Below are 14941 nucleotides of genomic sequence, written 5' to 3'. Positions count from 1 at the left end.
GTAACCCGATCTTTATCAAAGTCGGCACAGTCATTAACAGATATATTATATACTAACAATACTAACAAATGTTTAATTTGAAAGCAATCGCGTCAAAAGTGACGAAGTTATTGACAAAAGTCACTGTTTTCGAAAGATCGTTCCTATGGGAGCTATATGATATAGACCCGATCTTGATCAAATTTGGCATAGTCGTTTATATGTGTAATTAACTCACCAATATTAAATTTCAAATTGACAATAGCTCAGAAAATAACGAAGTTATTAAGAAAAGTCACTGTTCGTCACTTTGCCTTATGTATGGGAGCTATATGATATAGTGGCCCGATCCGGCTGAATCCGAGATATACAACCCCTGCAGTATATACAAGCCTACATGCAAAATTTCAGCTCTGTAGCTTTAACGGTCTAGGAGGAGTTTGCGTTGATCCAGACGGACGGACGGACGGACATGGCTATTTGAACTCGTTTCGTCGTGCTTCCATCTATGCGTTGCACACTTCTGACCAAAATTAATATACCCTTTTTGCAAGGGTATAAAAATATATCAACAAAAAGTTAAAATGGCCCGAAAAGCATAAACATATTACATTTTTAATTATTTTCGGAATATTTAAATTTGAAATTTTCTAAGAAAACATGTAAGTACATATGTATGTAGGTTATATTATTAAAGGATAAATCAAATAGAATAAATAGTGTTTTTAACTAACATATTGGCCAATTTTTTAGTTTTCGGCAAAAGACAAATACAATTTAGACCATTTAAAATTTTTACTGTGGCACTGATAAGGAGAGAATAGAGCAAGAGATTCGCTTCGGTGCTTTCATCTCATCTAGCTTCGCTTCTTGCTCTTGAATGACTGTGTCTATTACGTTTTCTGTTCTGTTCTGTTCAGTTCTGATGCTTCTATTCCTCCTGCTCTTGTGATCCTGTTATCAACTACAATAACAGTTTCTAGCTCCCACTAGGACCTTTAATGCATGAAACACGCGAATGGTACTTGAGTTATTTTTGGGGGTAAGTGCAAAACTAGCTCAACTAAATATAGCAACGAAACCAAGGAAATACCAATTAAGCTCCGGTACATAGAACGTTGACACACACACACACACATGCACACACACAGGCGAAATTTCTCACCCTCGTCCTATCACTGCACTGTGGGGTGAACAGCCCTTTTATGACCACATTTGTCAATTTTAAGAGGGTATAAAATTGAAATATTTTTATGCGGATTTATAGACAAAACATTAAAGCACATTGTGGCACACTATTTTGAAATTTTCCAACACTGGTGAGAAACACCTAATCCGAGAAAGCTACAGTAGTTAAATTTTGAACTTAAACTTTTACATACTTTAAGCATGATTATGTGAAATATTATCAAATAACTCCTAAAAATAATTTTAGCCAGATAACTGCTTTGCTTCCTTTACAATCGGATACCTATGCATACATGAATATATATTATTAATCATTCGCGCCAGGACTATATTTACCTAAGAGGTTGCTCTTATTGAGTTCAGAATCCTCAGAACTTAGATTATAGCGAACAATTTATTGGCCATCGATATTGCTAATTTTTTACAATGTTAACGAGAAAATTACATGCTAAGCTTACACGAGATCATTTCGCAACCAACAAATAATTTGGTTATCTACTTGATATATTCATCTTTAAAGTTAAGTCTTTCAAGTCTTTTAAGCAAAAGAAGTGTACATAAATCAAGAAGGAAATTAAATTGTTAGAAAAAACATTTCTAGTGTATCGAAGCTTCAAAAAAGGATAATATTTATATACGATTTCTTTTCACATCATTTTGCATAAATCACAGAATGAGAAAACTGAATTTGGGTGTAGCACAGACAGGTATTACATTTCAAGGGGGATTCTACAAGCCTTCATCTCCGCCGGGTAGTTCAGCATTTTCAAATTTACAGATTTCCTTCGAAGTAAATTTGGCAATTTGAATCATGCTGTTTGGAGCCGCGCAATATGGGCAACGCTGAAAGTCCATTAAATATATTTCCTAAAACGGAAAACATTTCAAATTTGCTGTAAATGTTTTCGCCTTATCCTACCTACAGATTTGTGACGTGGACAAATTTCAGCCAAACGTCCATGGAAATATTGATGACATCGGTCGCATACATAGCCGTGCTTTGGACGATGACAAATGCACTCAGGCCTGTTGGCATTTGGATGGACTATCTGTTTATTATTGCCATCTGCTTCGGCTTCCACAGAATTGGTTTCATCATTGGGGTCCACATATATATAAGAATTCAGGTGAAATTGCGGGCGCTTGCGTACAGCACTCTTGGGGCGTTTAGGCTGGTAACCAGTACCAGAGCAGTGGGGGCATCTGTTCATGGCCGATTTACTTAATTTTTCGTAGAAATTTGCTTAGCTGACGAATTACACAGAAATTCCAGAATTGCTTTTTCGCAGTTAATGATTGTTCTGACAATTACTCAAATGGTTGCCTCGACGAGAACAGAAAAAAATATGTACATGTTTATATGTATATATGTTGATGAAACTTAAAAGGTCAGTCTTGTACCATATTGTTCGTAGATCTGTGATGTTAAAATTCGGTAAGTCTAAGTGACTCTCAAAGAAAAAGTGTCTTAAAAAAGGCTAATTTTAAAGAAAGTTATAAAAACAAGGCAAATTATTATAATGGCACAACGAAAAAAAGCGAGGCGGAGCGTAAGGGCTTAAGGTGTATTGGTGGATGCGGAATCAAAAGTTAATAGTCGACTTTCTTTAAATTACATCAGAACTAATAGCTTCGATTTGAAGCTAATCAATGGAAAATTTGGAAGCTGGCCAAAGACCACGTAAACAATTGCAAAAAGTAATAGTAAATATCAAAGAAGCTAACATCGGCTATGCCGAAGTTTATATACCCTCGCAGTCCTAGGTAATAATAATTTTACATGTTTGTTTTCTGCAACTCAATTCATCAATATACAAAGAAAACAATTTTACTCTCTATTTTACAATTTGTTTTTCTTCTTCCCTCATTCCCAAAGCAAAGCAACGCACGCATACACATACACTTTATGTAGCGTTGCGTCTGTGTGTGTATGCATGTACTCTGTTGATGACGAAAGACGTAGTAGACAGCAAGCAGCGCTGCCGGCAGAGCTGGGAGCAGAGCCGATTATTATGTTGACTGTAACTTGTCTTATATTTATCCGATTGGATTGAAATTGTGGGATCTGATGTTTTATATCCAATATTATCACATATGTAAGTTTCATAGCGATACTCCAATTTTTATGAAAATGTTTCTTCTAGTTCTTCTAGAGCTATATGATATAGTGGTCCGATCCTGATGGTTTTTATACTTTATTTTTCCCGGGTAATAAAAAGCCCCGAAAAAAAATTTCGGCCCGATAGCTCCTAAGACGGCAAAGTAAAACGCACACGCACAGACGGACGGACAGACGGACATGGCTATATCAACTCAGCTTCTCATGCTGATCAAGAATATATATACTTTATGGGGTCGGAAACGTCTCCTTCTGTGCGTTACAAACATCTGACCAATTTTATAATACCCTCTGCAAGGGGGTATTTGGAAGCTATTTGTTCTTCTTTTTCTTCTTTTTTTTTACAATTTTTGTTTTCTTAGTATCGAACGGTAAGAGGCGTTTATTTTAGTCCGGTGCAAGTGTCTTTTTGGAGTTTGGATGAATAAAATTATCCAAAATATTTTCCTTTGGTGTTTTGGTTGAATCGCTTGCCATGGTGCAAAGCTGCGTTTCTCCATGGTTCGATCATTATAATCCGAATTTTTTATCCAGGCTTCATTTTAAAAAAAAACTTGACGCGAGGCTAGAAATGTAGATTTTTGATCATCTATAAATCGACAGAAGATTTGTTGTATGTAGATGGGTAGTAAATGTAAACTAATTTTTCCAAGGATGAGAATGCGAATTTAAATTCCCCTACTGCGGGTGCAAAAAAAAATGCAGCCGACTTAACCGATTCCTTATTTGTACACAATTAGAGAAAATGAAAAAACTATTGCGATAATATAGGACAAATTTCCTTTTTAAGGGCAAAATATTACTCGCAGAGATTTTTCGGACACCACTTCTCGAGATGCTTCGAGTAAAATTTCAATCGTTTACGAAGTATTTATTTCACAGGCTCAACAGGTTACGTGCTAATGAGAAAAATGGCATTTAATTTTTTTTTTTATTTGGAAAGAAAAACTATTAAAAGCAAAAATTTTACTCAAAGTCTAAAGCGAAAACAAATGCATATAGTAAACCAGAGGGCCGGGGCTAACTTTGACCGCGTCAAAGTTTGTATACCCTTGCAAGTTTTTTGTGTAAAAGGTATAATATTTGCGAAAGAACGGCTTAGGAAATAACGAACATATTGATCAAAGTCACTGTTCACCACCGATTGTTCCTATGGGAGCTATATGATATAGTCGCCCGATCTTAACCCTTTATATGGCCGTGTTGCATATCTGCAACATACCCTTTAAAAGGTATTATTTCGCAATGCAAATCGAAAAAATCGAATGTGGCTATTTGTTATACATCTGAAACATACGTATTTTATATATAATTTGGTTCGGGCACACTTCTAGATGTTTTGTGAAATATATGTTCACTTTCCCACCAATTTTGCGAGAAGCACAAGTTGTGTGCCCCAAAAATATTGTGCTGCAAAATTTTATTGAAATTATAGATATTTCTATACAAAAAACTTGAAAAAACCAAAGGTAAATATATTTGAAATGCATGTGCTATCAAGTTTTGATGTTTCTTGTTGTGTATTGTGTGTAGATTTGAAAAATCGGTATGTTGCAGATATACAACAAACAAGTATTCGAAGTTATATTTTGAAGGATTTATTTTGTTGTATATATGCAACATAGAGTATTTGTGGTTATATTATATGTTGTTATGAGTTTATACATATGGTTATATGTTGTTATGTGTCATAGAAATTGTCTTGGGTTTGTCGTATGTGTACATCATCAGTACATCAGTGGAACATGTTGCCGACTACGCTGGAGTGGACATTTCGCTAACTTCATGGGTGGATAACAAAATTGTTACTTTGGCATCCAATTACGCTGGAATAAGTCCCAAAGACACAGCCCGACGTTACAACAAAGTCCAAAAGGATTATATTCATATTGACCGTCCATTTGCAATAGCACAATATAATAGCTATATGGGTGGCGTTGATCTCATAGATAGCATAATTGGAAGGTATAAAATTTGGATAAGAAGCAGACGCTGGCAAGTTCGTGTTTTTTATCACCTGCTGGACTTGACAGTCAGCAACGCTTGGTTGTTGTATAAACGAGTGCATAAAGAAAATGCATCGACAAAAAAACGTTTAAGCTCATCAGAGTTTCGGCTAGACATCGCTGAAGTTTTGAGAAAAGTAGACACAAAAACTAAAACTGGAAAGCGAAGTTATTCTGTTAAAAATGAATTGCAGAAAAAAAAGCAGAGAGGTCCAACTCAACATGTACCGAATCAGATGGTGCGTCAAGATCAGATTGAGCATTGGCCAACGTGGACTGACAACAGAACAAGATGCAAATATCCAAACTGCACTGGTTTTTCACAGACAATGTGCGAAAAATGTGGCGTAGCACTCTGCTTTAACAAAAGAAATAATTGTTTCAAAAATTTTCATTTACTTTAAAGTAACTCGACTTTTTATACTATTTTTATAATTTTAAATTAACTTTGAAAAACACTATGAAATCCCTTAATTATTTTCACCACAAGCCTATCTGTTGCATATATGCAACAATCCCTTTATCCTTAAATAAATATGAAAAAAAGGAAAATTTCAAAAAAAAGAAAGAAGTTGTATTTTTTATTTCCATTTTTCTATCTAATGAAAGAAACTACATCAAAATCCGACCGGGTGCCATATAAAGGGTTAATCAAATTTGGCACAGTCATTATGCTAAACTTAGAAATATAAATTTTTATGACAATTGCTTCAAAAGTAACGAAGTAATTGACAAAAGTCACTGTTTTCGAAAGATCGTTCCTATGGGAGCTATATGATATAGTCACCCGATCCCTGATCAAATTTGGCATAGTCGTTTATATGTGTAATTAACTCACCAATATTAAATTTCACGACAATAGCTCAAAAAATAACGAAGTTATTAAGAAAAGTCACTGTTCGTCACTTTGCCATATGTATGGGAGCTATATGATATAGTGATCCGATCCGGCTGAATCCGAGATATACAACGCCTGCAGTATATGCAAGCCTACATGCAAAATTTCAGCTCTGTAGCTCTTACGGTCTAGGAGGAGTTTGCGTTGATCCAGACGGACGGACGGACGGACATCGGTATTTGAACTCGTCTCGTCATGCTGATCAAGAATATATATACTTTATATGGTCGGAGATGCTTCCTTCTATGCGTTGCACACTTCTGACCAAAATTAATATACCCTTTTTGCAAGGGTATAAAGATGTGTTTTGTGAGTTAAAAGCAACGTACTTTATTATTTGAATGAAAACTTAGAACTGGTTATAAAAATGTCTTATGGTTATATTTATAAGCTAAATTTGGGAGCCCTTTGGTGGCGTGATTGATATTTGGATGATTTGATTGGTCCGAATTTAATTGCTGAGTTAGCGTTCTCACGCTTTTGGTTGGTAGGGGACAATTATTGTTTCAAGTGTTTAATTGTTTATGTTAATTTTATGGATTAGCGTTCATACGCTTTGGTTTTGAGGGGGACAATTGTTTATAAAAACGGATGTTTACTTTAACGTTATGAATTTTAGGGGGGTCAAGTTATGTGGGTGATTGGAGTGCGAAATGGAGTGGCGGATATATTACTATATAGTCTTTCGTTGGATGAAATGGAAAATTTCAGCCAAATCGACATAAAATGTTTGACCGTTGAAAAATGTATTTGAATTTGGTTTCTTTTTGTCTTCTATTCATTGTTAATTTTTTTATGGTAAGTATTTACTTACGTTACTCGAGCCTAAAACAGCCTTAAACTACATAAATTTGGTATTAAACGAACGAGAAAAATTCCACAAGTACGATCTCAGGTGCGCCTTGGCGATTTATTATGTAGTTTTTCTGTAATTAACAAAAGAAAAATTATGATTTTAGCGGGATTATAGCTAAAAGTAGCAATTTCCGGCTAAAAGAAGCTGACAAATTTTGAGATAGTGTTGCCAGATGCCAAACTTCGGATATTTAAATACGCGGGCTTTTTAAAACTTGTGTTCGCACTGTTCTTAACAAATGAAAATATTGTTGAGTTTACATTATTTCTTGATTTGACAGAACGAATATAGTTTAGAATACAATATTCGGCTGCCAGAGCAGCGGAATATTCGTTAATTTTATAATTCAGAGTAAAATATTTGGCTGCCAGGGCGGTCAAACAACGCGTCAAATAAAAAATAGCGTTTGCCAATACTGAAATCTAGCTTTAGGCGAGTTTTTTACTTTTCAACATTGAAATCTCGTTAGCTTAAGTAAATATTTAACTTTTTTATCGAAAAAACTAGTTTATCGAAGTAAACCTCTTGGTGTATCGAACCAGCGACTCATAAATGAGCAAAGTGAACTATTGTGGTTCATAATTATGAGCTAGAACATAGAACTAGTTCAGCCAAAACCCTATAAATAGCTGTCGCTTTGCGAAGAAGCCTCATTCGTTTTTACTCGTTCTACCGTAAACCTATTTTTCCTTCTTTTTTGTTCATTTCCTAAACACTTTAATGCTTAAACAAACGGTCGAGGCCCACTACATTACATTAGGACCTACTAAATACGGCTTTTAAAATTTGTTTCCTTTAAATTTTAGATCCGAACTTAACTATTCAAGTAATGTTCTTTCGAAGTTATTAATTTAAACCGGCGACTTAAGAGATTTTCCTGGCCAAGTAGCTAACATATTTTATATGAGTGTTTCCTTATTACTGCCTAAAATTATCTCTTTTCTTCATTACTAAAAGTAATATCCTGGCCAAGAGTTGAACACATTTGACGTGATTGTTTCCTTATTATTACATGCGCCATCATGTTATATCTAAAGCTTTATAGCTACTGTAGTCTGCGTAAACAAATAATAAATTTCAACCGATTTCAACAAAATTGCTTATTATAGACCGGTCCGCTCTTACTTTGACCGGAGTAATGCCAATGCAAAACCTTGTTATCCTCAGGCTCTAAAAGCATAATACCGCAAATTTAATGCCTTAATATGTTTCTATATTTTTTGTTTTTTAAAACTGACATTTTTGGAAAAATATTTTCGTCGAAGGAATATTTGAGGCTTCTTTAGGCTTGTTCGAATGGCTTGAATATAATCCGCATATTCAAGGTCCAAACGACTAAGAAAATTTTCAAAATTATTTAACTCTATTTGTTCATTATTTGGGAGGTTTCTTTTTTCTTCCATGAGCAATTGAATACGATTCCAGTATTGTTTATATTGTTCTTGTACAGTTTCCTCCTCACCAAAGGGATTAAGAATTCTAGTTTCTGGCATTGGCGGATAGGAAATGTTAAACCAACATTTGCTTTCTCTACGAATTTCTCTTTTGCATGTGGCACTGTGGTTATGGTATTGATACCTAAGAACATCTTGAAGCTCCTCATTATCTCCGTTAGTAGTAATGAACGTATCAATGAATCTAATAACATCTTCTGTGTTCAACGATCCATTAGTATTCTCCATTTTTAGAGCTCCTTTTAACCAATACATCCCATGCGAGTGCGGTGAGCTACGTTGTTGAAATTCTATTCTCCAATAATAATGAGACGTTTCAAAATCACCAAAAATGTCTTTGCTTGTTGGTTTGTGAAAAGTGTAGAACTACAACGTTTGGTTGCTTAGATGAGAGTGAGCTCAATTTTATTCAACATAAGCTTAACTAGGGTTGCCACATGTACAGCTGACAGACACAGCACAGAATTGCCATATCAACACTTCCCCTCAATTCAGGGTTCTAATACCTATTTAGTCCAAGCAACGCCGTACATTTTAAATGATTAACTTTACATAGATTCTTAGTAAGAATATCAGCAATCATTTCGGTTGTTGGACAGTATTCTAGCTTAATCAAATTCTCTTCAAATGAGTTTCTTATATGGTGGTACTTTACATCAATATGTTTGCTTCTAGCATGATAAACAGGGTTTTTTACAAGATTTAAAGCATTATCGCCACAACATTATCGCCATGTAAGGTTATATAATCAAGCTTAAAATACAATTTCATCTCATTTATCAGTTTTCTTATATAAATAGCCTCTTTTGCAGCATCGGAAAGCGCCATATATTCTGCCTCGGTACTGCTTAGAGCCACAGATTTTTGTTTCCTTGATGTCCATGAGATTGCTGAGCCGCCCCACATGAATGCGTATCCAGTGTAGGACTTTTTATCAGTTGAGTCACCTGCCCAATCTGCATCTGCATAGCCTGTGATCGCAGCGCCGGTCTTCTTGTACGTTATTGCCATATCTGCCGTCTGGTTCAGATATCTCAGCACTTGTTTCGCTGCTGCGAGATGCTCGCCATGGGGATCTTTATTCCTCTGTGATAATTTGCACACCGAGTGCAAAATGTCTGGTCGTGAGCATAGCGCAGTATACATCAAAGAGCCTATTACGGATTGATACTCCGTAGCATCGATACGTTTGCACGACTTGTTGTCGCACTTAACCTGGGAATTAGCTTCTAACGGGGTGGATACCGTGCGGCAAATCTCCATGCCCAGTTCCTTCATCAGGCTCCTGATATGCATACTCTGGCTGAGACGTATAGCCCCTTTGTCACCATCACGTTGGATTTCGAGACCCAGAAAGTGTGTAATCGGTCCTTTGTCGACAACCTGAAATTCAGAAGAGATAGCCCGTTTAGTAGCAGCAAGTCATCAACATATACGGCGATTACGTCAATCGTCTTATCTAGTGCACATCTTGTGTATAGGCATGGCTCACTTTCACATGTCTCATATCCCAACTTTCTCAGAACAGCATCCAACGTTGTGTTCCAGACTCGGCCAGCTTGTTTTAGACCGTACAACGACTTTTTTAGCTTCAGCACACCGCCAGATTTGTCATCGTAAAACTCCGGTTGCTGCATATAGACCTCTTCTCCAAGATCTCCATTCAGGTATGCCGTCGATACATCAATTTGATGAACGTATAGTTCATATTCCGCTGCCATTGCAAGGATCATCCGTATTGTAGCGTAGCGCACCACCGATGAATAAGTCTCTTTATAATCTATTCCATATTTCTGGCTGCACCCTTTCGCCACGAGCCTTGCCTTGTATCGTTCGATTTCTCCAGTTGCATTCTCTTTCAGAGTAAATATCCATTTGCCTCCAATGGGCTTCACACCAGCTGGTAATTTAACTTCTTCCCATGTATTGTTTCGCAGTAAGGCTTAATATTTATCTTGCATTGCTGTCTTCCATTTCTCTGCTTGTTGACCCGTTAGTGCCTGTTGCACTGTTTCTGGTATTTCTACGTTAGTTGCCAACATTACATTCAGAACATTATATTTTTTGGTTGGTCGTCCTCGTAGACCCGTTCTGACTATTTTTGGTCTGCCTGGTCCCCTTTTGGGTTCCCCATAGACCTCCACATCATTATCTGCAGCCTCATCGCCTACACAATTTGTCAGATTACCATTACCTGTATCCTCAGAACTAATGTCTTCTGTTGAATGACCTTCCACGACATTGTTGGGTTCATCTATTACTTCATCCAGTACCATTGTAACTTCAGAGTTTTCTCTAATCCTTGTCTGACAGTTCTCAATGAAATATACATCTCTGCTTATTTTGACATCGCCAGTTTTCTTATCGTATAGACGATACGCTTTTGAAGATTCCGAGTATCCGACCATAATATACTCTCTTCCCTTTTCTTGGAACTCTTTCCTTGGTCCCTTTTCTAGTGCAACTGCGACGCATCCAAATACTTTTAAGTGCTTAACCACAGGCTTGTGTCCAGTAAACACTTCAAACGGCGTCTTGCCTTCAACTGATTTTGTTAGCGATCTATTTCTTAGATATGCAGCACAAACTATTGCCTCTGCCCAGAAGCTTTCTTTTAAACCTGCACTAGTCAGCATTACTCTTGCCATTTCGACGAGTGTTCGGTTGCAGTGTTCTGCTACCCCATTTTGCTGTGGAGTGTAGGGGACTGTGAGCTGTCTCTTTATGCCATTGGACTTCAGATATTCATCTAACTCTTTATTGACATACTCCGTTCCATTATCACTCCTTATGGATTTCACTTTCCGGCCTCTCTGACGCTCCACCATGGTAACGTGCTCTTTAATTATTTTGGCCACCTCTGACTTATACTTCATAGGATAGACATGAATATATCGACTCAAATCATCGATCATTGTCATAAAATATTTGGCCCCACCATTGGATTCCTTGTTCATAGGCCCACATACGTCACTATGAACCAATTCCAGCAACTTCGTAGCTCTAGTTTGCGATTTTTCAAACGGCTTTACATGACACTTGTTTTTCATGCAATCTATGCAGTCTAGATTTTCTCCATTTTTTCATGCAATCTATGCAGTCTAGATTTTCTCCATTTTTTCATGCAATCTATGCAGTCTAGATTTTCTCCAGTAATGCTTGATGTCAAACCTCGAACCATTCCTTTGTTCTGCAGCTCACGCAAACTTTGCACATTTAAATGACCATATCGCATATGCCATTTTTCGAGCTCATCGGAGGCTTTAGAAACACACAGTCTCTCTTGATTTTTAGTTTTACACAGAAACAATCCACAGACGTTTTTGGCCATTAATATATTGATGCCCTTATCGTCATTAACTCTGGCAGTTCCCGACTTGAACAGTACGGTGCATCCATTTGAAACCGCTTTTCCCACCGATATAAAATTGCATTGCAAGCCTGGTACAAATAAAACGTCTCTGAGCGTTATTGTGTACCCAAGTTTGCTCTTTACAATCCCTATTCCTCTGCCTTTTGACGTCATAGAATAATTTCCTGCCAACTCAATAATTTCATTATTTAGTTCAAGTTGATTAAATAACTCACGGTGCGCACACATGTGTGATGTGGCGCCACTATCGATAACCCAATCATCGATATCCATCCGATTGTTAGTGGCAACGCCGGCAAATGATCGTTGCCCCTCTTTATTCTTCCAATATTCGCATCTTCCGCTGTTTTTCCCGCCTCTCACATTGGCGTTGTTTTCATTCTCTTCTGTCATCGCGCATTTTGCCGCGAAATGCCCTGGTTGGCCACATTTAAAGCATCGGCGCCTGTCTGCCTCTGACTTGTTGTCTCGTCGCTTACCCCTCTCACCGACGATAGAGCATGCTGTGAATGCTTGTACAACATCGTTTTGATTGTTCGTCTTTCGTCGTTCATTTTCTTCGGCTAGCTTGCATTTTATGGTACTGAAACTCGGCAACTCATCACGAGCTTCCAAGGCCACGACAAAGTTCTCATAAGACATGGGCAAACTCGCAAGCAACAAAATTACGGTAAACTCTTCTGGCAAACTTACACTGATCGCCGACAAATTTTCAATAATGTTTGAAAATTCCAATATGTGTTTTTGCACGCTGTCACCTTTAGCCATTCTTTTGTTTAATAACTGCTTAAACAGGGTCACTTTTCTCACTGGACCTGTTGGTCGATGGAACTTTTCTAGTTCTTTCCATATCTCGCTAGCTCTTTCGCACTTTTTTATGAAGTTCAATTGCGGCGCACTTATTGACAAAAACAGCACCGCCATGGCTTTGTCGTTTTGACGCTTCCATGTTTCAAACGCTTCATCAGTTTTGGGTTCCACAAGTTCTCCTGAAACCACTGACCACAAATCTTGATGTACCAACACGCTTCGCACAAGCATCGTCAACTTTTCAATATTGTACATCGAACTCATTTTTCTTGCAATGTCCGTTATGCCGAGAAAAATACACGAATCTTGACCACTCAATACTTTCACACTATTTTTTAGTGAATACACTTAACACTGAGGCCCATAACCTGTTGGTTTGTGAAAAGTGTAGAACTACAACGTTTGGTTGCTTAGGTGAGAGTGAGCTCAATTTTATTCAACATAAGCTTAACTAGGGTTGCCACATGTACATCTGACAGACACAGCACAGAATTGCCATATCAACATTGCGTTTAAAGGATTCAATAGAAATCGCAAAACCAAAGTATTCATGCTACGGCTAAAGGAGTAGTACATCTCAGCTGCTCTGGCAATGAAATATCGCTGAAGGACGTGCTGTACAGCAAGGAAATTCCACTTGCTGTCTGTGAAGAAGATGCAGGATGCCGGATTGACAATCGAATTTAATCCTGGAGGCATAAAAGTCACCAAAGATGGTAACATGGTATTTGAAGGAAACGTGAGTATAATGTACCAATCATAAAATTTAATATGAGAAGTAAATTATTCAGTTTAAAGAAATTAAAAAGTGCAGAGTATCGCTTGTGGCATGAAAGATTGGGCTATATAAGTGCTGGAAAGTTTTTAAAAATAAAACGAAATCGTTTATTTGAAGACATAAATATTTGAAATTGCATTGAACTAAACGATGAGTTATGAGGCTTGTATAAAAGGAAAACAGTCAAGACTGAAATTTGAAAAATGTAAAAATAAACAACAAGTTCAGAGACCACTGTTTGTGGTTCATTCTGATGTTTGTGGTCCGATCACACCCACAACAATTGATAATAAAAATTATTATGTTGTTTTTATTGACCAGTTCACACATTACTGTGTGACATATTTAATAACATACAAGGGTGATGTATTCTTTTGTTTCAAAGATTTTATAGCCAAAAGTGAGGCTCATTTCAACCTTAAAATAGTTAATTTGTATATCGACAATGGTCGAGAGTATCTTTTTAACGAAATAAGTGAGTTTTGTGTCGAAAAAGGCATCAGTTATCACTTAACAGTTCCTCATACTCCACAATTGAATGGTGTTTCAGAACGGGTGATTAGAACAATCACCGAAAAGGCTCGTTCAATGATAAATTGTGCAAAACTGAGTAAACAGTTTTGGGGAGAAGCTGCTTTAACAGCAACATATCTGATTAACAGATCTCCAAGTAGAGCACTGAAAGAATTTGACGATAAGTCAATTAAAGGTATACTGGTCGGTTATGAGCCAAATGGATATAAATTGTGGAATATGGAGTCAAGAAAGTTTATGATAGCAAGGGATGTTGTGGTGGATGAAGCAAGTTTGCTTGAATATAATGATGTACATGATAGACCCTCTCAAATTGAACTTGATGTAAATCAAAATAAATCAATGGTAGAAGATGGAGAGATGGGTGCTTCCTTAATGGAAGGTGAAGGTTTCCTTAAATATCTGAGGAACAACCTCTCGAAAAAAGTAATACTGTACATGGTAAAGACTCTTAAATTGAACTTGATTGTGTTAATCAAAGTAAGGAATCTTCAATTGTAGAAGATGGAAGATCCTTAATGGAAGAGCAAGGTGTTTCTTCAATATCTGAGGAACGACCTTTTGAAAAATCCACAAATCTCGAAAATGCCGATCCAGTTGAGACTGGTGATATATTAAAAAGGGACACAGTTGAAAAAGAAATAAGACGCAGTGAAAGAATTAAAGATAAACCAAAGCTATCATACTGATTTTTAGAAAGATGTCTCATGAATACCCAAATTTGTTTTAACAAGATACCAAATACCTTTGATGAGATTGAATTTCGTGAAGATCGAATTCAATGGGAAAATGCCATAGAAGAGGAGCTGAAATCTCATTTCAAAATAATACTGGTGCACAGTTCTAAAACCTAAAAACAAAAACATTGTAGATTGTAAATGGGTTTTTAGTATCAAACAAGAAGAGTTTGGTAACTTATTGTTAGTAAAATATAAAGCAAGACTTG

General features: G+C 36.8%; 1 protein-coding gene across 1 annotated transcript; it reads right to left on the bottom strand.

Annotated features, from left to right (window-relative positions):
- Positions 1–1761: 1761 nt before the first annotated feature.
- LOC124460856 (uncharacterized protein CG13380-like) lies at positions 1762–2477 on the bottom strand. Its single transcript, XM_047012461.1, has 2 exons — positions 2091–2477; positions 1762–2034 (listed from the first exon to the last, which is right to left on the bottom strand). Exons 1-2 carry the CDS (start codon positions 2376–2378, stop codon positions 1897–1899), a joined length of 426 nt encoding a protein of 141 aa, XP_046868417.1. The 5' UTR covers positions 2379–2477; the 3' UTR covers positions 1762–1896.
- Positions 2478–14941: the final 12464 nt, after the last annotated feature.

The sequence above is a fragment of the Drosophila willistoni genome, unplaced genomic scaffold (assembly GCF_018902025.1).
Source record: "Drosophila willistoni isolate 14030-0811.24 unplaced genomic scaffold, UCI_dwil_1.1 Seg145, whole genome shotgun sequence".
Classification (NCBI taxonomy): Eukaryota; Metazoa; Arthropoda; class Insecta; order Diptera; family Drosophilidae; genus Drosophila; species Drosophila willistoni.
The sequence above is the reverse complement of the archived record's forward strand: the minus strand, read 5'-3'. Positions and strand labels throughout refer to the sequence as shown.